This window comes from Helianthus annuus, chromosome 3 (assembly GCF_002127325.2).
Source record: "Helianthus annuus cultivar XRQ/B chromosome 3, HanXRQr2.0-SUNRISE, whole genome shotgun sequence".
Lineage (NCBI taxonomy): Eukaryota > Viridiplantae > Streptophyta > Magnoliopsida > Asterales > Asteraceae > Helianthus > Helianthus annuus.
The window spans coordinates 6,187,965-6,213,276 of record NC_035435.2 but is presented as its reverse complement, the minus strand read 5'-3'; the positions used below and the strand labels follow the sequence as shown (position 1 = coordinate 6,213,276).

The 25,312-nt window shown below is 35.9% G+C and overlaps 1 protein-coding gene across 1 annotated transcript; it reads left to right on the top strand.

Moving 5' to 3' along the window:
- The first annotated feature begins 1,744 nt into the window (after positions 1 to 1,744).
- On the top strand, positions 1,745 to 2,784 carry LOC118490359. Its single transcript, XM_035987946.1, has 2 exons — positions 1,745 to 2,140; positions 2,248 to 2,784. The coding sequence occupies exons 1-2, from the start codon at positions 1,745 to 1,747 to the stop codon at positions 2,782 to 2,784; spliced, it is 933 nt and encodes a 310-aa protein (XP_035843839.1).
- The last annotated feature ends 22,528 nt before the right edge of the window (positions 2,785 to 25,312 follow it).

Genomic DNA, 25,312 nt, shown 5'->3' with positions numbered 1-25,312 from the left:
CATTTTTAAGAGATTTAGACTTTGTAGCTGAATCATACCCTTAGTTACATATAAAAGTATATATTTAAAATAATAATACACCTTTTATATATAATATATGTTATTTAGTTAATTTTAGCATAATTACACACACACACACACATATATATATATATATATATATATATATATATATATCTTATATTAGTTAAATGTATTATATCTATAGGATAAAGATCAAATACAAATAAACTTAACGTACTAAACAGACAAACTGAAGGAAAAGATAAAAAAGCACGCTGACATTTTTGTAATTATGAGTAACTATCAAAATTACTCTTGTAGAGTAATTTTGATCTTTTGTAAAGCAATTTTGTAAAATTACTTTGCATCAAAATTACTTTTACAAGTGAATCAAAATTACCCTGCAAGTTTATCAAAAAATTGTAGAGTAATTTTGATCTTTTGTTGAGTAAGGGTAATTATCAAAATTTCAACTAACCCCTAAAAAACTGTAGAGTAATTTTGATCTTTTGTAGAGTAATTTTGTAAAATGATCATGTAGAGTAATTTTGATCTTGTAGAGTAATTTTGTTAGCATTTAGTTATGGGGTTTAGCTTTATGTTTTAGTTTTTAGCTTTTAGCTGGGGGGGGGGGAGGGGTTAGTGTAATTTTGATAATTACCCTACAAGACCAAAATTACTCTACAGTTTTTTTTTTGTTTTTTTTTTGGGGAGGGGGGCGGTTAGTGTAATTTTGATTATTACCCTACAAGAACAAAATTACTCTACAAAACCATTTTACAAAATTACTCTACAAAAGATCAAAATTACTCAACAGGTGCATTTGTAGAGTAACTTTGATAGTTACTGACAATTACAAAAATATCACCGTCTACTTTTTTCTTTTCATGCAATTCGTATGTTTTGTATGTTAAGTTTATTTTTACAATAACTTTCTCCTTATATCTATATAAATAAAAGTCTCGTTTGATCTCTAAAGTCTGCCAAGCTTGTTATATGAATGACGATTAAAGATCAAGCAATAACCGAAAAAAGGTCAAGTAGTAGCCGAAAAAAAGGCCAACAATAAATAAAAGATTGATTGCAAGGAAATGTGTTAATGGACATAGATAGTAGATGTCACCATTTTAGGTTGTATGGTGAGCTTAGGCCTTAGGGTGGTCTATTTTTTTTTTCTATTTTTTAAATCAATTCATCATTGAATATCCAATGTTGATATTAATTATTATTATTATTATTATTATTATTATTAACTTTATATATAAACTTATGTAAAAAACGAGCCAAGACAAAGTCAAGCGAAAAAATATGTTTCGGTTTTTGGTATATGAATCATTGGGTGCATTTTTTTAAACAAGAAAGAGAACAGATTCATTCAAGAAAATAACACTAGCCAGGAGCTAGTCATGCTACACAGGTAAAATCGGATTGGCCTAATGAGGAGTATTTAGCTCTTGCCCGGAAAAAAATCGGATCATTGTCCGTTGGTTCTAAAGATTGTATCACGGAACTTCGGGCCTAAGCCATTTCGATTTTACAATTCTTGGTTGGGTAGGGCAGATTATAATGGGGTTGTGAGGAAAGCATTGGATGATAAGGTGTTTTTTTTGGTAATCCGGATGATAGGCTTATGCAGAAATTTAGGTGGCTTAGGAAAGTGATATGCGACTGGAATGGGAAGAGAATTGAAAAAGAATTGGAAGAAAAAAAGGTTTTATAAGAGGATCTTCAGAAAGTGGAGATGGACATGGAAGTTAGAGATCTTTCAGAAGAAGAAACGTGGGTATTGGAAGAAACGAAGATAAGGCTTAGACAATTGGAAGATTTTCATCAGAGGGATCTCAAACAGAAATCGAGAAGTAATTGGGCGAAGTACGGGGACGATAATACGCGGTATTTTCATGGGTGTATTAATAAAAGGAGAGCTGCGAACCATCTACCGGGTCTTATGTTAAGGGGTATTTGGGAAACTATACTGACGCTGATCAAAAGAGAGGTTCTTAGATTTTTTCGAAACAAATTAAGAGAATCGTTAAGTGTCAGGCCATATTTGTGTGGTCACGGTTTCAAGAAGCTGAGTGATGAGGATGCGGAGGGTCTAGTGCGTGTTATTTCGCTACAGGAAATTAATGAAGCGGTGTATGGGTGTGGAGCCGATAAAGCGCCTGGGCCTGACGGCTTTAATTTCAGATTTTTGAGGACTTTTTGGATCTCTTTGAGTCCGATTTTGTGGAAATTATGCAGCATTTTCATCAGTTTGGTAGGTTGAGTATGGGGGTTGGGTCTTCTTATATCACTTTGATTCCGAAAAAGGGGGATCCTTCGGTATTAGGTGATTTTCGACTAATTAACCTCATTGGGATTATCAGTAAGGTGGTGTCGAAGGTCTTGGCGAATAGATTAAAGTTGGTCATCGGGAAGTTAGTTTTGGAATCTCAGACGGCTTTTCTATCAGGCAGGTATATCTTGGATGGTCCTCTCATGGTAAATGGGGTTTTATCTTGGGCGAGAAGGAGTGGAAAAGAGATGTTTATGTTTAAAATAGACTTTGATAAAACGTATGATAATGTTAATTGGGAATTCTTGATAGCGGTCATGGATCATATGGGGTTTCCTCCAGTTGGGTGCAATTGGATACATGGTGTGTTGATGTCGGCTAGATCTTCAGTTTGGTTAACGGGTATCCTACTTTCGAGTTTGGTTGCGAGAAAGGGATTCGTCATGGCGACCCTATATCGCCATTTTTGTTCATATTGGCGATGGAGGCTTTTTCCGGCTTAATGAATAAGGCGTGCCTCATTGGAGCTTTTGACGGGGTTCGGTTACCTAAAAATGGTCCTGTACTTTCACATTTGCTTTATGCGGACGACGCTATGTTGATGGGGGATTGGTCCGAATTCAATTTTGTAAATATGAAGAGAATTCTCCAGGTGTTCTTTTTGTGTTCTGGGTTGAAGATTAACCTACATAAATCTGTTTTATATGGGATCGGTGTTAATAGTTCGGAGGTTAGTTCGAAAGTTGAAGCATTGGGGTGTCAATCAGGTGATTTACCATTTATGTACTTAGGTATTAAGGTGGGGCAAACATGAATAGGGTGGCAAATTGGACCTGTGGTGGATACTTTTAGGCGTCGGTTGTCGAAGTGGAAAGCGAGCACCTTATCTATTGCAGGGAGAGTGACATTGATCAAGTCCGTTTTAGATAGCTTGCCTACGTATTATTTCTCCTTGTTCAAGGCGCCTATGAAGGTTATCGAGACTTTGGAAGGATTAATGAGACGCTTTTTATGGGGAGGCTCGGATGAGGTGAAAAATGAGTTGGGTCTCATGGGAGACTGTCACAAAATTAAAGAAGGTGGGTTGGGGTTGTCGAGTTTAAAAGTTGATAATAATGCGTTGCTTATAAAATGGTTGTGGAGGTATTTTACGGAAAATCAATCATTATGGAGAAAGGTTGTTGATTCACTACACGGGTCGACTCGTAGGTGGGGGGTGGCTTCGGTTAGTAGTTATACGACGGGGGTTTGGAAGACGCTCGTGACTTTTTGGAACAAGTTTAAGGTGGAAGGGATTGGGGTTAGTTCTATGATTCGTGGTAGGGTGGGGAATGGGTCCTAAATCCGTTTCTGGATTACACATGGTTAGGCCAGGAATCGTTGAAGGATAGGTTCCCTAACCTATTTAGAAAGGAAAAAAACAAACTTTGTGTTGTTGCAGATCGATGCGCTTGTTCAGAAGATGGTCTGAAGGTAACGTGGAACTGGAAATCAGCAATGGGATCGGATGATGAGCTGCGAGAAAGGACTGAAATGGAAGCAGTGCTGGGCGGATGTTTGCTGGACGACAGAGATGATACATGGGAATGAAATGATAGTAGTAACATCGAATTCACCGTATCGGGGGCAAAAAAATGGATGCGTGGAGAGACTACCAACGCTGAACAGTTTGGGTTTAAATGGAGCAAGTGAGTTCCTACCAAGTGTAACATTTTTATGTGGCGCGCCTTTTTGGATCGGCTTCCGACGAAGACGGCTTTGATAAGATGGAACATTCATGTGGAGAGCAATTTATGTGTATGGTGTGAAGACAAGGAAGAAACCACAGATCATATTCTAACGGGATGCAACTTTTCTGCAGGAGTTTGGCATAGCATCTCAACTTGGTTTCGCATTCCCAAGGTGTTCGTCTTTAGCATTGTAGACCTAGTCGTTCTGCACAAGTTATGTGCAGCCTCCGGACATAGAAAAATGCTGCTGCAAGGTATATTTGTAATCGCTAGTTGGAGGATATGGAGGGCCAGGAACGAGAAGGTTTTTCGGGCAAGAATTCGAGTGTGGTCGACATTGTTGCGGACGTTAAGACGTCGGGTTTCTTGTGGTATAAACATAGATTTAAACATGAAACTGTAGAGTGGAAGAGGTGGTGTACGTTTGATGTGATGTAATTTTCTTGGATTGTTTGGTTTTCGGCTTGCTATTTCTGTCTTGGTGATAGCTTGCGCTTTTAGGTTTTGAATGAAGTTTGCGTCTAAAAAAAAATGCTACACAGGTTTACCGCAGTTTCCTACCCATCTATTAAATTCACTCCACATTGTGTGCATTTATTTGTGTAACATTATTAATTTTAATATTTATACCTTAAAGTTTTAACCTTTAAAGTCGTGTCACTATATTTTCATGAAAATTTTTAATACGACAAACAAATCATAATCACCTTTTCCAGATTTAGTATTACCAAACACATTACAATCTTACACCCAAAAGTTGTACATATAGAAATATGTATTTTATCTTTATTTTTCAAATTATTTATTGCTTCATCGGATTTGGTACGGTCGAAAATGGCAAGTCTTGAAAGTAGGCCCAACTGGCCCAGCCCATTAAATTCCCATATTTATTCAAGAAAACAACCACAAAAAACATAATGATTCCAACTAATTCAAAACTTGAGGCTCAAAGGAGTTAATTGTCCGGATAGTCCTTATGGTTTTTCATTTTTTCACTTTTAGTTCCCAACTTTTTTAAAATTATATGTATGTTTCCTGTGGTTTGATCGTTTGTTACTCGGATAGTCCGCTAAGTGGATGTCTGTTAATTTGCTCAGTTAAGTTAATGTAAAATTACTAAATTACCCTTACTTTCAATAATTATAGTCAACGCGGTCTGGATCTTATAATCTGTTTGCTTATCATCATGGGGAGAATCTGTTTGACTAGTTTTGATATGCATGATCGGTTTCAGAATAGATTTTATCAAAGGTTGACACACATAAATCATTATGTTTTACTTAATTGGATAGAGATTAAAGGATCTTATAATATGAATGAGACAATTGCCCTTTTGAATTAAATTTAACGAAATAGTGATGGTGATGGTGATGGTTGTCTATGTAAATGCGAGGGAGAAGAAGAAAGGGGGTGGGGGTGAGGGTGGGGTAGGTTTTTGTATTTAATTATAAAGATAGAGCCTACTTAAATTGGTCATTTATTTATTATTATAATTATTGAAAGTAAGGGTAATTTAGTAATTTTACATCAACTTAACTGAGCAAATTAACTGACATTTACTTAGGGGACTATCCGAGTCACAAACGATCATACCACAAGGAGCATACATGTAATTTTAAAAAGTTGGGGACTAAAATTGAAAAATGGCAAATCACCGGGACCACATAAGCAAGATCTAATATAACTTAGGGGCCGTTTGGTGACATCTGAATGGTTAAGTGCTGAACCAGTAAGAGGTCTGAACCATTAAGAGCTAGTATAAAGCTTAACCGTTTAATTCAGATTAGAGGTCTTAACCATTCAGACTCAGTATAATGCTTGACCATTCAGAGGCAATTGTCTGAACCATTAAGACATCTGCTCGTGAAACAAACAGTCTGAGCCATTAAGTGCTGAACCAGTAAGAGGTCACCATTCAGACTCAGTATAATGCTTAACCATTCAGAGGCAATTGTCTGAACCATTAAGACATCTGCTCGTGAAACAAATAGTCTGAACCATTAAGTGCTGAACCAGTAAAAAATCTGAACCATTAAAAGACTCATTAAAAAGTAAACAAACAAGCCCTTAAAATATCTTTCATTAAATGTGAAGCAAGATCTAATATAACTTAAAATATCTTTCATTAAATGTGATAATTAATCTTATCCTTCTCATTTACGTGTTTTCTTCTTTTTAAAAAGTGCTTAGTTACATCTACTTTAGTTTTACTTACATGTCTCTTATTTCTAGGATACAGACAATATAAACGTTAAAATAACCATTACCAATTTGATTTTGATAAAAGAAAATACACAAGTTACTTCAAGTCTTTAAATTTCAATAGTTGGAACTTAAAAATATCTTAATAATTAATAAAACCCTTTAAAGTTAGTTAAACTAGTGGTTTTCTCCCGCGCTTTGCGACGGGAACTCAGTTGTATCTGTTCGATTCGTTCTGGTACTGACACTCGCTATAGCAGCTGAAATAAAAAACTAATAAAACAAAGTCGTGATATGCCCAAAAGAATACGTGCTTTATATAAATCGAAAACCATAGACAAGAATATCGGTTCCGATACTACCGATATTTGTAACGATGTTGTTCGGTTTAAATCCGTTCGGTTAGTCTCGTATCAACCCTCGTATAGTTTATGATAAAAAAATGTCTTTTTCTATATTTTTATTGGCACTTAATGTATAGTTTACAATTTACAATATAATAATATCAATCGAAAACCATAAAAAAGAATATCGGTTCCAATACTACCGATATTGGTATCAATGTTATTCGGTTGAAATTCTTTTGGTAAGTCCCATATCTATACTCCTATACTTTACGATACAAAAAAATATGTGTTTTTTATATTTTTATCGGCACTTGTATAGTTTACAATAGAAAAAAAAAAACAAATTGAATATCATTGTTAGTTTCGGTTCGATTTGTTGCGAAGCGTCACGGTATCCATTATAAATATCATTGCCGGTTTCTGTTCGATATGGTACAATAGCGTCACGGTATCCATTTTAAATACCATTGTCGGTTTCGGTTCGATTTTTTACAATAGCAACACGGTATTCATTTTCAATTAAAAACAAATTAGAAAAAATCAAAATAAATATAATATTAAACCATTAGTTTTACTATTCATCACTACTTTAAAATAATATGTATAAATATGTATAATAAGTAAATAAATACAAAATAAAATTAAAAAAGTAATTATTAATTTATTAAATTAAGCAGAACAAAGAAACCCCATTGAGCCCCCCAGGTTGCATCCGTCTCTTCATTGTATTATTACGATTTCTAATTTCATTGGACATGTTAATTTTTATTCGGTATGATAAAATATGTAGCTCATCATGCATATTAAAAAAAACACTAATATTTTTTGTTACATGATTTTGGATGATATTGTTGATCAAAGTCATAAATTATTATATAAATCATTTTTGCTTTTAGTGATTTTTTTGCAGCCACAAAATCATCCAAATGAATAATGATGTAACATTTCACCATTTCTCACAATCTTCATCGTATAAATCATCATTTCATCGCCAATACATCAAGAAACAACGAGCTTTTCATAATGTAATAATTCACCATGTGACAACCAACAAGTGTATCATTCCATAAATCCATGACAGACTATATGATCTGTAACTACATCAGAATCAGTAAACATACAAATTATATTGAATCTATATGTGTTTATATGTCTTTAATATATCAAGTTATGACTACACCATATGTATTTTAATAGTCATGTTATAATTTTACATGAATACATAAATAAATAAATGTTTTAGCTTGGTTTTTACAGTTCTGGCGAATCAAATGATCTGCTTGTGAAGATTGATCCCACAAGAGCTTTGAGAAATATTGCTGGAGATATGATAAATGTCTCCACAGATATGATAACGAATTTAAAAAGTTGATAGAAAAACCTAGTTGTATGTATAATTGTATAAAACCATGCACTATGTCGAATGGGGCCAAAAATAAACATTTGAATATTGACATATTCTGAAAAGGGATTGGGTTCAGTGGCGGAGCTTGACCAAAAGTTTCAGTGGGACGGAAAGTCATGGGACAATTTTTTTCCTATCGCTATGTTTCGGGTTATATGTTCGGGTCGGATATTCGATTTGGGTCGGGTCAAACAATAATAACTCCAAATAAAACTATATAATCTACATTTGAATATTCATTCAAATGAGGCTTGAATATTCATTCAAATGAGGCGTTCTTACACATAAAAAAAAACGCTAAATATTGTTTAACAAAAATAAAGACCAAATATTTATAATGATGCGAGATAAATGTTAAGTACTTAGACGAAGAATTACAACTCAACCCAACGCTCTTTAAGATAAATGGTAAGTACCTTTAAGACCTATAAAATTTTAAAATTTTTGAACGAAAAATCGGAAATATTACACTTCTAGCCGAAACATTAGGGGGGGGGGGGGGTGCACACCCCGGCAGGGACGGAGGTTAGTGGATACCCGGAGGTGCACCCCCTCCCCCCCCCCCCCCCTTCGAATGTTTTGGTTAGAAGTGTAAAATTTCCGATTTTTCATCCGAAAATTTTAAAATTATAAGAATCGCCCCCGCATTATTTTGTCTAAATATTTATACAATATATAAATTGGGTCCCTTAAAAGCTACGCCATTGATCGGGTTCTATATTTGGTGAGAAACAAAAAAAGAACGGGTTCTAAGTGATAAAAAACTTAGCTAAGTAATAAAAAATGAATCAGGTAGTATTGGAACAAAACATTGGCCAATCGAAATTATGTCACCTTGGATGCTAATTATAAATACCAAATAATATACTTGATATTTTTCTATGGTCCTCATATTTATTATTTAAGAAGTTATATCATTATTATAGGTTATTAAAATATCATTGACCGATTTTTTTTTCTTTTTTTTAAAGGCTAAATTGCACTTTTCGTCCTTTATGTTTCAGGGTTTTTCCAGGCGCTGTCCTTTAAGTTTAAAAATTACACTCTATGTCCTTTATGTTTGCAACCTATAACAGGCGGTGTCCTTTATGTTTGCAACCTATAACAGGCGGTGTCCTTTATGTTTGCAACCTATAACAGACGGTGTCCTTTCTCATAAACCCAGAAAGGACACCGCCTTTTATAGGTTGCAAACATAAAGGACATAGAGTGTAATTTTTAAACTTAAAGGACAGCGCCTGCAAAAACCCTGAAACATAAAGGACGAAAAGTGCAATTTAGCCTTTTTTAAATCCACAAGCAAAACACAAGACATGATTAAAATATTAAATTACCAACCCGGTCAAACCCATGAACCTTGTAGGATTCTTATATACTTTAAAAAATTAATGGTGTGATATTTGTGTAAATATCATGTGATGATTATAGTTGTGTCAATAATTAAAACAATGACTATGAAGGGGTTAGTATTATATTTTAACGCCGAAATTGCATTAAAAAAGTAACCAAGCCAACTCTAACAAGATAGTAGAAACAAGGGTTGGGTTCTTGTACAAATCAAGTTTTGTATACAAACCGTAAGAATAAATCATGGTCACACAAAATTAAGATTGACGGTTAAGATTTGCTTTGCTAATTAATGTAGAAACTGATTGAATTATTAATTATAAGCAAGGGCAATTTGGTCTATTTGCTACCTTTATCAAAAGAAACCTTTTGAATTCCATAAAAATTGCACCAACTCCCACCAAACTGTTTGCGAAATCAAGGGAGGAGCAAAATTAGGATAAAATTTTTCATATAATTTGTTAAATATTCTTCCCATAAGATTTTCTCTTGCTTTGTCGTAATTTGAAATCAGCACTTTGAAGTTCAATTAGCACATGTATTATACCAACACTATAAAAACTAACCAGCACTTCGAAACCAGCACTTCGAAAACTAACTAGCACATCTACTCATAGCACTTTGAAAATTAATTAGCGTATTACTAGTACTTTAAAAACTAACCAGCCCATGTTTTTTAAACACAAAATTTTAGGTTTAACCAGCACATGTAATAACAAAACTTTAAAACTTATCAGTTTCAAAAACTAACAAGAACATGTTTTAGCAGCACTTTGAAAAACTAACAAGCATTAAGAACCTTAAACAATATCCCTTATGTACGTGTGATGGGAGACAAGGATAACGATGACGAGTTGGCAGAAGCATATTATCGATCAAGATTAATGATATGTGTTATATTATACACGCAAAAAGACAAAGTGATGAACATAAGAATTGGATTTAATCCATAAAAACATGAAAAAAAGAGGATGGATAATCAAACTCGTTCAATGTCAATATCCTTTATAATTTGATTGTTAGGAATCTGGGTGAAGAGTGAGAGAAAAATTACGATTATAATGGTTTTGAATATTAACTTGCATAAATTTAGGGATTTTCTAAAACCATCTCTAAATAACAAGACATAAATATCCCTCATTAGTAATTAAATATTATGCCATGTGTCAATACTGTATTGGTTCTTACAGTTTTTAGGTTCTAGGGGGTTTGTATATGATCCGGTCCGTAGAAACAAACTTCGAGTCCTCAGAAGTAGACCATCAACTAGAGCTTGTTATTTGCTTTTAAATGCATCAATGAGTTGATAGAGTTACCACGTGCATCATCTTTTTTTTTTCAGTTTGTTTTGGGGGGGGGGGTAGTTGCACGGACCTCCCATCCGCCGGAGTATTGCAACTCCGCAAGCTAGCTTAGCCCCATAGCTGCCTGGCGGTGATTACCCACGGTGAAGAGCCCCAACACCCCATAAGGGCATTGCCGGGAATCGAACCGGTGACCTCAAGAAGAGGCTGGGTGAGGCTGGCCAACTGGGCTACCCCAGAATTTGTTTTGTTTGACAAAGTGATGAATTTCCAACAGATCCCGTACTGAAAATGTGAATACTGACGGGAGATTGTTGTTGGAACTTGTGAGACCATTATATACAGAGGTTGAAAGCGTCAAGATTGCAGATTTCAGATAAAGACTTAGTTGATCAGGCGTCGTAAAGTTTAAGTGGTATGTAATGGTGTAGGGAGAGATTGTTGGAACCTTTGAGACCATTGTGTACCACAACATGAAAATGCAGGGCCGAAAGTGTCAACCAATGTTTTTAAAACCGGACCGGACATCAACCGGATGCCTCAGTAGTCTACTGGTCGGACCGGTCGAATCAGTCGGACCGGAATTAAGAACCGGGCGACATTATATTTAATTTAATAATTTATATTATATAAAACATAGTCTATATTTAGAAGAGCCCATGGTCATAACCATAAATTACAATATGGCCCAAAATAAACTTGCAAATTTCATCCTAGCTCACACTTTTGTCAGAAGGAATTCGGATAAATGAAAAGTAGGGGTGTGCATGGGTCAGTTTAGGTCAGTTTTTACTATTAACCATAACCATAACCGCTAGTTCGATTATGGAGTTTTGGTAACCATAACCAAACTTCGGTTATGGTTAATCAGTTATGAAGTCAGTTATGGTTCGGTTTTGGTTAATTTCAGTTAAGTAACCAAGCAAGGTTTGAAATGAATAGGGTTGTGCACGATTTGAACTTAGCTTGAGTCTATTTTATAAGATAACGAAGACTAAACTTTTTGGTTAAACTACCGATTTAGAGTTCTTTTTAATAAGGTAATTCTCAAACAAAAACAATTATGGCCATAACACCTTAGTTTTTTTTTATCAAAATAAATGACATCTACATCAAGATCATTTTGTTACTAACATACTTTTATCTTAGTAAAAACCCTCTATATGGTTTTGTAAAGCACAAATCTATTATATTAAGTTAACATCACCACTTCGGTTCGGTTTCGGTTATATTCGGTTAACCAAAGCTTCATAACCATAACCATAACCGATTGAGCGGTTATACAAAGTTTCATAACCATAACCATTGGTTATATTGGTTATCGGTTATTAGTGGTTCGGTTATATCGGTTATGGTTCGGTTATTGGTTATGGTGGTTAATTTGCTCACCCCTAATGAAAAGTTTATTAATTGTACTTTGACTTTTCAACCTTTCATCTCTTTCACTCAAAAAAACCCTAAACATATATTACCCAATAGCCGCCATTCATACATAGTTCTGAGAAAAAAAACAAACTCTAGAGGCTTTATAAATTCGATGGTGTAAATTAAAGGCTCGTGGTGTAGATCGAATTCATATTTGTATAAATTGAAGATTTGTTGGTTCATCTCTTTCAAAGAGTTTCTAGACGATGATGTTCACTGAGGCTGAGGCTGTAAAGTATGAAAACAAAGAGATCCTATTTTCTGTTTAGGTTTTACTCATTTATTAGAAAAAATATCCGGTTCGGTCCTACATTCCACCGATTATCCGGTCGAACCCGCCGGCCACCGACCGAACCACCGGCTAACTGTAGAAACGGTTTGTTGGTGTGGACCGGCCCGACATTAGCAGCGAATCCTGGCCCGACCGGCCGGTCCGGTCCAGGTTTAAGAACACTGGTGTCAACTAAAGTTCAAGATACGATGGAATGTGACTTACGGTTGAAGAAATAAACGCATTTTGCGCATACAAAATATATTTTTCATTTTTGATATAGAGATTTTCTTTATCAGATCAGAGTTTTGGTGAGTTATTAAGTTTAGGGGATTGAAGTATAATTCGCCTTATCTTGGTAAGGTTATAAATCCTTGGTCATTGATTTACGTCATAAAATCGTAAAATACACTAGTGTATTTTCATCATCAAATCTTGGCCATTGATTTACACTTGTGTAGTTGTGTATTGATAATCAAGGGCTAGAATTAGTTCACTAATGTTCACAATCAAGGGGATTGTTCCCTAATAAACCTAATCATATATATATATATATATATATATATATATATATATATATATATATATATATATATATATATATAGGGGAAGGTTCATTTGAGAAGAAACTTTTATTGAGAAGAAAAAGAATAAAAGGGTATAATTGTAAAACATTAAATAGTTTTTTTCTCATCTCATTTATTATTATGTTTGACTAATTAATTAGTCATTAAGACTATAATCCTCCACACTAAATATTTTTGGCTACACACATCAAAAGTTATCCTACACATTTCGAAATTTATCCTACACATATTGAAATTTATCTTACACAACTCGTAATTTATCCTACACGCCTCGTATTTATCCTACACTATAAATGAAATTTTATTTTTATTTTTTGTGAAAAATATATATCTTAAAAATAAGTTACAAATTTAATATAGTTAGTTATTAAAGATGAAACTACCAATTAATGATGTATGTAAGTTTACTAATATACCCTTATAGTTACATTAAGTACAAATATTAAATGAAGTCTAATGAAACATTTCTATTGGTTGAAATTTCTTCTTTTTTCTTCTTACAAAGAATTTCTTCTCATTTGAACCCTCCACTATATATATATATATAGGATCAGGATCATGAGTGAACAACTTCTTGAGAGTGAACTAATCTTGGCTCTTGATCATTTTTTAGATTAAAAGGGTAAGATTGACATTAGCCAAATACTTTAAATTAAAATCCCTTAATTTTCTCCTCTCTTAACTCTCTCTCTCCCTCTCCCTCTCTCTCTCATTTTTAATTATTTCTCTATTATTTTAATTATAAGAGATTGAAGGGCTAATGTTTTTTTTAAATAAACTGTTATGTTCCTTTTAAAATTAAATATTAAACCTAATTAAATTATGATTTTTAACATATGTGTATACAGGTTAGTATATACAAGACTTATACACTTGTGTATTATTACATCTTGTTTTCACGGGTTAGTATAAACCAGATTTATACACTTGTGTATTATTCAAGTACATATGTGTATACGGGTCGGTATATACCAGACGTATACACCTGTGTATTATTCAAGTACATTGTGTATACATGTCGATATATATCAGACTTATACACTTGTGTATTACTACATTTTGTTTCCACTATACATCTTTTCATCAAACATTGATCTAATACATATATGTATAGAGAATGTAATTAAATATTTTTAATTGTGTTCTAGCTAGAACAATATTTGACAATGTTTGTATTTTTTTTTTAAATTATGAAATATTAAGTTAGGTAATATGTGAGAGAAAAAAAATATAGAGAATGTAATTAAATATTCTTTTAATTGGAAAGAAAAATCAGGAGAGAGAAAAAATTAATTAATTAAATGAAGATAGAAATATACAATTATAACCTTGTGTCTATAAAAATACTTGTAAGTTACAAAAAATAATTACAATCTTGCCATTAAAGAAAAAATCTAGATCTACAAAATCAATGGTCAGGATAAGTTCATTTTGTTCACAAATAAATCATTGTTCACTGATGAACCCTACCCTATACATATATATATATATATAGGGAGCCGCTAGAATGAAAACCACCTCGAGTTGTAAGAACCGCGAGAACTACACCCCACGGAGCGCCGTTCGCCATGATTTTTTTTACAAGTAGATGTGTATATTATAAACACAACCGTAAAAAATCATGGCGAACGGCGCTCCGTGGGGTGTAGTTTTTTACACCACAAGTTTGGTGAAAAAAAAAGAAAAAGGAAAAAAAAATTAAAAACACTAAACTTGTGGTGTAAAAAACTACACCCCACGGAGCGCCGTTCGCCATGATTTTTTTACGGCTGTGTTTATAATATACACATCTACTTGTAAAAAAAATCATGGCGAACGGCGCTCCGTGGGGTGTAGTTCTCGCGGTTCTTACAACTCGAGGTGGTTCTCATTCTAGCAGCCCCCTATATATATATATATATATATATATATATATAGGGTCGGGATTTAGAGAAAACGGTAGAAAGTGTGAGAACGGTGAGAACGCTTATCGATCGTCCGATCAAAACAATCTATGGACTAGATTGGCGCGGTGGCATTTTCGTAAATAACATCAATTTTATTATGTGGACGCGCTTCATTAAGGGTAAAAGCGTCTTTTGACTACTCCAAACAAAACGCCATCTCATGAAAATAAAACGCCAAAACAAAAATCACACAGTATTCTGCTAAAAACGCCATTAGATATAAAACGCCAAACTTAATTATAGTAAAATCTCGCCTAAAAAAACCGCCAAAAAAATCCTATATATACAACAACTCAGACCTTCAATTAAAAAACACAAACAAAAACCCCAAACGCCATATTTAATTATATACCATTCGACTGATAAACGCCAGAAAACCCAAACATCAAATATATTGCTGCCAATAAACTGTAGCTGTATGGTTTGGACAACATTGTCAGTTATCTTTCTTAACTAAGGATTAACAATGTTATCCCAACACCATACAGCAACACTTTATTAATTTTAGCTTGATCAAACTTACAGTTTAAGATGGTTTATTTTATGGCGTTTTTTTTCTCGGTAAAACGCCAAAAAAGATAACATTTTGGCTGAAAGGGTGTAAACTCAATAACATTTTGCTGCATGAGATGGACAAAAATTATAGAAAAAGAGGCTGATTTCATACGAAAGTCGAAACAGCCAGTGAAGATGCTTCAAAAGAAGAAAGAGACCGGTGACAGTGAAGATTTGAAGATCAATATTTATTTTGTTTAATTTTCTTTTTCAGTTGATTGTTATTTAATAAACAACGCCATATCTAATAAAAATGCCAAAAAGGCAAATGTCTTACACCTTTGGCGTTTATCAAACCATCATAAAATTACTTTGGACAAGTATTATAAAAAAACTTTTTTTATGAATTCTTTTTTTTTATTTTCCTTTTCTGGTGATTGTTGAATAAATAAAAACGCCATATATAATAAAAACGTCAAAACATCCAAAATGCTTGTTTAAACGATATCATCATGTTAAACGCCCCCCAAAACTCCCAAACTATAATAAAATTAGTTTCAAAAAGTATTATAAAAACCCAAAAAAAAAATTAAAAATTAAAAACAAACTTGAAAATGTAACTAGAAACAGTAACTTTAAATCAGAAAAACGGAAGATAGGGGGAATTTTTTATATTAGAATATAAAACGGCAAACTTTAAAGATGGGAGGTGTTATAGACTTCAGAGATAAAGCTTGTCAAAAACAATAATTACAAACAGTAACTAAAAAGACGAATACTTTATTATAATAACCCACCGCCTAACTTAGGCGCCAAAAAGAGATCCTATAAAATGATACATCTCAACAACTTCCATTTGATCAAACCAAAAAAAAAAAAAAAACAAACGCCAATACTACTAAATACCACTCACTGTAAAACGCCAAAAAAATCAAAGATGGCTAATATGCTTTCTTGGATATTCAGTATTGTTATTCGTCAAGTTTCACTGAATGAATTGTTAGGGGAGGCGAGTAACTTAGTAAGATTTTGCTGCATGAGATGGACAAAAATTCAAGAAAAAGATACTAATGCCAGTCATATGGCATTTTGTATTTTTTGTTCTTGAAGAAAGCTTGGATGAGGAGAAGAGATCAATGACACTGAAGAGTGAGATGATGATAAAGATGAAGATCCACATGAAGAAAAAGCGAAAAACCCACCCACACGTCATAGATCTATGTCCCCAAACATCCACAAAAAAGCCACTTCAACAGACGAGCAGGGAAAATTATCAAACCGATGGGTTTGTTAAGTTTTACATAAAACGCCATATTTTGGTGTTAGTTCTTGTACTATTAAAGAACAAAGAGACTGATGACAGTGAATATTGTGAAGAGAGATCCGATTAGTATTTTTAATTTATTTTCTTCGCTTGTATTTTTTTTTACTGTGGCTGAAATATAATCCAACAATTGTAAAACGCCAAGATAACCCAAACGCCAAAATGTTAAAAAAATAATAGAACAATGGGCCATCTTGTTTAAAACCCCTTGAAAAACGCCATTCAAATAGATTTCCTGCCCCCTGGGTTCCAATGGCATACGATGTGAATAAACGTCATAAGCACCATAAACGCCAAAATGTTGATACAATGAAACCATTAAAACGCCGTAAATTATTGAATTTGGTTAACGCCAAAAATCTTAAAAACCAAAAATTAAAACAATATCGGGAAAAGCGAAACTGGAAAAGCAGAAGATGAAAGGACAAAAAAGCCCCTCCGCCCTTCTCTAAGCTAGGTGACACGTGTTGGGCCAGGAAGCGTTCTCACCGTTCTCACACTTTTGAGCGTTTTCTCCCGACCCCGTTTCTATATATATATATATATGTATATATATATATATATATAGGATAAGGTTCATTTGAGAACCACCTTTATTGTGAGAACCATGAGAACCAATGTGAACACACCAAAAAAACCTAAAAAAAGCGTAACCCCCCCCCCCCAAGCTAAAATGCTAAAAACTAAATCCCAAAAAACCTAAAAAAATCTAAAAAACACAAAAAAGTAAATAAATATTTTTTACATCAAAATCGCTACTTTAAGTAGCCAAAATATATTTTTTTTAAAAGAAAACAAATTTTTTAAATTTTTTTTGGTAACGAAAATTAGCGATTTTGAGGTAAAAATAATTAAAAAAACATTTCGTGTGTTTTTAAGCTATTTTTAGGTATTTTTTGTTGTGTTCATATTGGTTCTCGCGGTTCTCGCAATAAAGGATAGTTCCTAACAGATCCTTCTCCTATATTTATATATATAGGGGAGCGCTAAAATGAAAACCACCCCAGTTGTAAGAACCACGAGAACCACTCTCAACCGATCACATTATGCCAACTAAAAGGGTATTTTGGTATTTTACCCAAAATGTCAAATTCCCCATCTCTCTCCATTTAATGCCACCTGAGATTGTCTCTCTCCTCCTTTTTATTTCCTTTAATCTGTCTCTCTCTTCACTTCTTCAAATAGCAGAGATTCATCTTCTTCATCCCAACGCATTACCCACCACCATATTCATCACCTAAAACCCTTCTAATGTGCAGCCGTACCCCCTGTACCCCCCAACTTCTCCGGCGACAAGATCGGCGGAGCCAGCAACTTTACCGGCAACCCCCCACCCCAGTTCCAGCAGCACCCCATCCGCTTGTACCCCCTTCTTCTCCGGCGACAAGACCAATTGTTCACCACCATCTGACCACCACCGACACCGGTTGTTTTACAACCATCTGAAAAACGGGTGAAGGGGGGTGTCAAAACCGGTGACGGCCGGAGATACTTACAGATCTTATCTCACTTCATTCGAGGAGAGAGAAAGAGGACGGCGGCGGTGGCCAGTGGGACTGAACGGCTGAGGTAATGGGGATTGCCAGTGGGATGCCGACAAGGTGGCGGTGTTGGTGTTGGTGTTGGTGTTGGAGGTGGTGGTTGTGTGAGCGGCGGTGTGGAACCGCCGGGAATGAAGGGAGAACTCGATTGTTTTGAGTTTCTTACTGATGATGTTGCTGTGTGGAACCCCGGTGGTGGCAGTGATGGTGTTGGTGAGAATCTTGAATTTTGTATAAATTGTTTTGAGTTTCTTGCTGATGATGTTGCTGCGTTTGTTTGGAGGTTTTTGGGTGTTTTTTTGGAAGTTTGAACAGTGATTTTTTTATGTTTGGTATGGATTTTTGCAGGATTTTGGGTGGTTGTTTTGTTGGGTGGGTTTTCATACAATCTGTGATGGGGGTTTGCATATAATCTGTGATGGGGGTTTCATACAACTTGATTTGGATCCTGTATAATGTTTTTGATTTTGAATTTTTTTGAAGTGTGGTTTGTTGCAGGTGGGGAATCAACTGTGTGTTGATATTGAATTTTTGAACTGTGGGTTTTGGGTGGCGATGATGCAAAAAAAAAAACTTGATTTTCATGAAGGTGGCGCGACAACGATGGTGGAGGGTAGGTTTTTGAACCTGCAACCCCACTTTGCAGCCTTTTAATTATCGAAAAATCTGAGCCAAACCCCGTTTTTTTCGAGATACACTTTTTGTTTTGATTTTGTTGGTTTTTTATATTATGTTCCCCGGTCGATGATGATAACAATCTATCTGAGACACCTACCGAGTTTGCGGTTTCCGGGTGCGTTCGTTTTGCGTAAAAAAGTTTTTGTGTAAAAATGTTTTTTTGAAAAAGTTTTTGTGAAAAATTTAAACCGTAAACTTTTTAACGTAAAACGTAAAAAGTTTAACGTAAAACGTAAAAAGTTTAACGTAAAACGTAAAAAGCTTAACGTTAAACGTAAAACGTAAAAACCTAAAAAGTTAATGTAAAACGTAAAAAGTAAAACGTAAAACATAAAAAGTTTAACGAAAAAACGTAAAATTTTTGACGTAAAACGTAAAAAAGTTTAACGTAAAATGTAAAACGTAAAAAGCTAAAAAAATCTGTAAAAAATCTGAATTTGAAAATGCTTTTAATAAAAAAAATTATGTTTAAAAAATAAAAACTAATATAATAATAAAAAAAGTAATAAAAAACAATAAAGACAAAAAGACAAAATAGAGTAATTTTACTAAACTACCCTTTTGGATTAAAATATTAAAGAAATAATAAGACAAAAAGTATTTAATATTACTTTTAACTACTTTTAATCTCATCCATCCATCTTGAAGATCTAATGGCTAGAAAGTGGTTCTCTCGGTTCTTACAACTGGTGTGGTTTTCATTTTAGCGCTCACACACACACACACACACACACACACACACACACATATATATATAGAAACGGGATCGGGAGAAAACGATCAAAAGTGTGAGAACGCTTCCTGGCCTAACACGTGTCACGCCGCTTAGAAAAGGGCGGAAGGGCTTTTTTGTCCTTTCACTTCTTCTTTTCCTGTTCCGCTTTTTCCCAATGTTGTTTTAATTTTTGGTTTTTGAGATTTTTGGCGTTAACCAAATTTAATAATTAATGGCGTTTTAATGGTTCCATTGTATCAACATTTTGGCGTTTATGACGTTTATGGCATTATTCACATCGTATGCCATTTGGAACCTAGGGGGTAGGAAATCTATTTAAATGACGTTTTCCAAGGCGTTTTGGACAACCCTTTGCGATGCTAAAAGACAAGTTTATCCCTCATTTATGTGTGTAATTATCTTGAATTAGATAACTACTGTTGTCTATGTCTCAGGTACGGTTTGGCGGCTCAAATGGAGGAAAAGTGCAGCTTTGGAAGCTTTCGAGTCGAACGGGTTGAGAATGCGGAGCAAAAGATGAACAAAGCACAAAATTCAGGCTGCCACCGTAAATTACGGTCCCACCGTAATTTACGGTGGACCTGAAAACCATTTTTGTTCCTACCGTAAAACAGTAGTGCAGCACCGTAACAGTTTGATGTGTACCGTAATTTACGGTAGGGCCGTAAATTACGGTGGAGTATGCGGAATTTGTGTAACTGCCACATTAAGTGAGTTTTGATGGTGTCTTTTGGGCTATTCTCATCATTGGCCGTTTTTGGAACTTGCTAGGGGCGATTTTGGTGATCTAGCTTGGTTGTAAACATTATCTAAACATTTCGTTTATGTTTTCGATCCGTATGAACATTGAACTTTGTGTTATGATGATTCACCAAGCTATGTGTGGCTAAACTCATGGTGATCATCCTGAATTGAAGGTTTGTCTAAGACTTTTGTGTTTGGATTCGTATTTCTAGAATAATAGACTTGCAATGTTTGTTTGTTTATTATGGTGTGTGGATGTTTGTTTGTAAATTGTTGATTGATGTTATAATCATATTCTAAACCGTACGTTCTTGGTGTCGTTGACAATCGAGATATCACGGGAGGGATTAGGGTTGGATATTAGTCAATTGGTTATCGGGTAACAACCTCGCATTATCATAATCCGAGTACTTAGTTCCCTTTTATCACAACAAACAATTATACACGAATCATGTCTATGTGATTCTTTCTAGTGAATTTAAACACAATTGTTCAAAGCAAACTGGAAATTTAGGATGGTCGCTTGTTCCTAATCTGTTTACAAACTACGGTCTTTGATTTGCATTTTAATTAGTTAAGCTTAGTTATTAAAACCAAAACAAACAACTCTTGAATTTTAATTTCTGCATTTTAGTTTAATTTTAGTTTAAGTGCAAAGCTATACAATCGACATACTTTCCACATACTCCGTGAGTTTGATACCCTCTTACCACTATCTATAGTTGTTTTTGGGATTAAATTTGCGTGTACCACGACTGCACGTCAAATTTTGGCACCGTTGCCGGGGAGTAGTGCGCAACGTGTGTCAGTTTATTAGTTTTGTTTTGTTATTTTCGGGTTTACACTGGTGTGTTTAGTGTGCAGGTTCTACAGGTGCATGCATACTAGAGGCTCTCACAAAGCGTCACCATTGTCATTTGATCCGGAAATCGAAAGAACGCTAAGGCAAAACAGGGTTTATTACGAGAAAACCGAATCATTGGTTCACCCACTTCACCAATTACACCAAGAAACATCATGGCCGATTCACAAATTCCACCTACAACGGGTCAAACGACCTCATCATTTATACCTACTTCCACACAACCGTCACCAAATACCACCCTTCCACCAAACATTACCGAACCCATTACAATCCAAAATGTTACATCAACCAACCCCACACAACCCATTACTACCCAAGAAGAACCAACCATCACATTTAACCCTTCTACTACTATACCACCATTATCCTATTTTTTTCCGGGTGCGGGTCCATCATATTCAGGTCATACCATAGGACCAAACTCAACGATTGTTCATGCTTCAACATTTAGACCATCGAATCAAGCGGGTTTTCAATATTCAAACATTCCATTTGGGCAATCGCTAGGAATTCAATGAGATGGGTATGATGAAGGGTTTGAAGAATTTGAGGGTTATGATGAGGATGGGTATTTTTACGGGGGTTATGGTGATCAAGGAGAATTTGGATATGTTCAAAGTCAATCTCAAGGGATGGCAAGTGTTGGTGGAATGCCACAACAACAACAACTCGTACCACAACACATTCGGCCAAGACCACAAGGGCCACCAATGCAACATCCTATTCCATTGCAACAAATTCGGCCACAAAATGTACAACCAAATGTCCAACAATTCCAAAGGCCAATTCAACGCCCACCGATGCCGCAACAGCAATTTCAACAACCAAATGCACCACAAGGGCATGTACCAAGGCCAATGGGTCCTATTCGCCCAAGGGGTAGGTTTGGTGTACCAAGGAGACACCTTAGAGAAAATGTGAGGGGCATCGAAGCACATTTTCGGCCGGTAATCACTCAAAACCCTTCACCGGTAGTTATTCCTCACAATGATCAAGGGAGAACATTTGAAGTGAGGACCAACTCTTTGCAAAGTTTACCAAAATACAAAGGGTTGGCAACGGAGGAGCCTTACTTTCATTTAGAGGCTTATGACTCGATTTGCAACACTCTTGGGAGTCAAGGGTTCTCGGCTGATGACATCAAATTGGTATTATTCCAATTTTCTTTGGACGATAAGGCGAAGAAATGGTTCTACACGTTACCTTCGGCATCCATATATACATGGGGGGAGATGCAACAAACTTTCTTGGATGAGTTTTACACCGCCCAAAAGACTAACGATGCAAGAAAGGGGTTGAGAAGCTTCCAACAACAACATGGTGAGATGTTTCACGAGGCGTTTGAACGCTTCAATATGATGATAAAGAATTGCCCTCACCATGGAATTGAATTGTGGGAGTTGATGAATGCCTTTCACGAGGGGTTGAGTGCCGAAGATGCACGTGATCTAATGTCCATTACCGGTGGTACTTTTGGTACAAATTATGAGAACGATGATTGGGAGTTCTTGGAAAGCATGGTAACTACATCAAAGAGGAAAGCTCAAGCCTCAAGAAGAGCCCGACCGGCCATTGCCCGACCTCAAGTGCACGCCATAGATGACGGTAATGTTCAAACTACTAACCAAATTTATGATGTTTGTGCTTTGTGTAATGAAATAGGTCACGCGGCTGAAAATTGCCAAGGGATGTTGGAAGGGCAATACGAAGAAGTCCATGCGGTTCAAGGTCAAGGTCAAGGAGGAGGTGGTAGGAATTACAACAACATGAACTCTAATACCTACCACCCCGGGTTGAGGAATCACCCAAATTTTCGGTACGGGAACCCTTCAAATCAAGCCAACCCGAACTTTCAAGGTAGCCAAGGTAACTTTGGTTCACGCCAATCTTACAATAACCAAGGTGGATACCGAGGCGGAAACAACCAAGGCTATCAAAAACAATATCAAACGGGTCAAGAACAAGGGGGGTCTTCAGGTGGAAACGAGATGATGGAAATGCTAAAGAGCATGCAAATGGAGATGCAAAAACGGAACCAACTCGATGAAGTTCGAATGCAAAAGGATGAGGTTCGCGACAAAAGCATCCAATCACTAACAACCCAAATGGGTCAATTAGCAACCGACGTGGCCGAATTGAAGAAAAGCAAGGGTCAACTTCCAAGCGACACTAAGGTAAACCCTTCACATGGTTCGTCACGAGGTAATGTTAATATTAATCATGTTAGTGTTTTAAGAAGTGGAAAAGAGTTCAAAGCCAATTTGTCACCCGAATTGGTTGAGGGGGTAGCTGAGGATGTCACGGGTAATGAAAGTGATGATGAAGTTTCACCGGTTAAACCAAAAGAAACAATTGTTAAAAAACCGGGTTTGGGTGAAAACGAAAAGAATGAAAAAGTTGAGGGTGAACCGAGTCAAGTCCCGTTTCCATCGGCCTTACTTGACCCGGGAAAGATAAATTTTATTGTGTCGAGAGGTCCTCAAAAAGAAGAGATGTGGGACATGTTTAAACAAGTGAAAATAAATCTCCCACTCCTCGATGCAATAAAACAAGTCCCCGCCTATGCAAAATTTTTAAAAGAATTATGTACACAAAAAAGGCAAAACAAGAAGAAAGTGCCTAAGCGGGTGGATTTAACCGGGCAAGTGAGTGCGGTTTTAAATGGGGAGCTTCCACCTAAGCTCCAAGATCCGGGCACGCCATTGATTAATATACAAGTTGGAAATTTTCAAATGGCTAAGGCGTTGCTAGATCTTGGAGCCGGGGTTAGCATTCTACCGGGGGGCTTATATGACCAATATGACTTTGGTCCGTTGGCAAGGGTGGAGACAACGGTTGTTTTGGCCGATTTGTCTCATAAGCTACCTCGGGGTATGGTTCAAAATGTAATTGTAAAAATTGATGATTTTATTACCCGGTTGACTTTTTAGTCTTGGATTACTCATCGGCGGACCCTAGGCAACAACAAAATATAATTCTGGGTCGGCCATTTTTGAGCACCGCACATGCTATTATCGATTGTAGATTTGGTACAGTTGATATGGCTTTTGGAAATAGAAAAATGCGTTTGAATGTTTTTACTAACAATTCTAATGCTAATGGTGTTGATGAGTGTTTCATGGCAGATATAGTTGACGGATGCAACCCGCATGAGTATGAGGAGGATGGTTTGGATATTTGCCTGTGTGATTTTTTTGAACAGGTACATGCTTATGCACTCCGGGTTGAAGAGGAAAAGCAAGATGTGATGGCGTTGAAAGAAGGTAGACCGCCATGGACTCATCAATTTGAAGGTCTACCGGCGGAGATCGATTCGGGTATGAAACCATCATTGGAGGAACCGCCAAAGTTGGAGCTCAAAGACTTGCCTAGCCACTTGAAGTATGTGTTTTTAGGGGATAATGACACTTTACCGGTCATTATTGCCTCTAATTTGGAGTTGGCACAAGAGCAAGCATTGTTGGAGGTTTTAAAAGAGAACCAGGGAGCTATTGGATGGACGATTGCCTACCTCAAAGGAATTAGTCCATCCATTGTCATGCATAAGATCATTACCACTGAAGATGCAAAGCCGACACGAGAGGCTCAAAGGCGATTGAATCCGAACCTACGGGAGGTAGTTAAAAAAGAGGTAATTAAATGGTTGGATGCGGGAATTATTTATCCGATTTCGGATAGTGCTTGGGTGAGTCCCACCCAAGTTGTGCCTAAGAAGGCCGGCATTCAAGTAGTCAAAGATGAAAGTGGTGAACAAATTGCCACCCGACCGGTTACCGGGTGGCGTGTGTGTATTGACTACCGGAAATTGAATGCCGCCACTTCTAAGGATCATTTCCCGCTACCATTCATTGATCAAATTATTGAAAAACTATCGGGTAAAAAATACTACTGTTTTTTGGATGGGTATTCGGGTTACAATCAAATCGCCATACACCCGGATGACCAACACAAGACCACCTTCACATGTCCATATGGCACCTTTGCCTTTAGGCGAATGCCATTTGGCTTGTGTAATGCTCCGGCAACCTTCCAACGATGTATGATGAGTATTTTCTCGGACATGGTTGGAGAGTCGCTCGAAGTA

Excerpts from the sequence above, each read along its gene's own strand:
- LOC118490359 (XM_035987946.1), top strand. The coding sequence starts at position 1,745 with ATGGACATGGAAGTTAGAGATCTTTCAGAAGAAGAAACGTGGGTATTG. Across the intron at positions 2,141-2,247 it reads TACAGGAAATTAATGAAGCG|CATTTTCATCAGTTTGGTAG; the intron begins GTGTATGGGTGT and ends GAAATTATGCAG.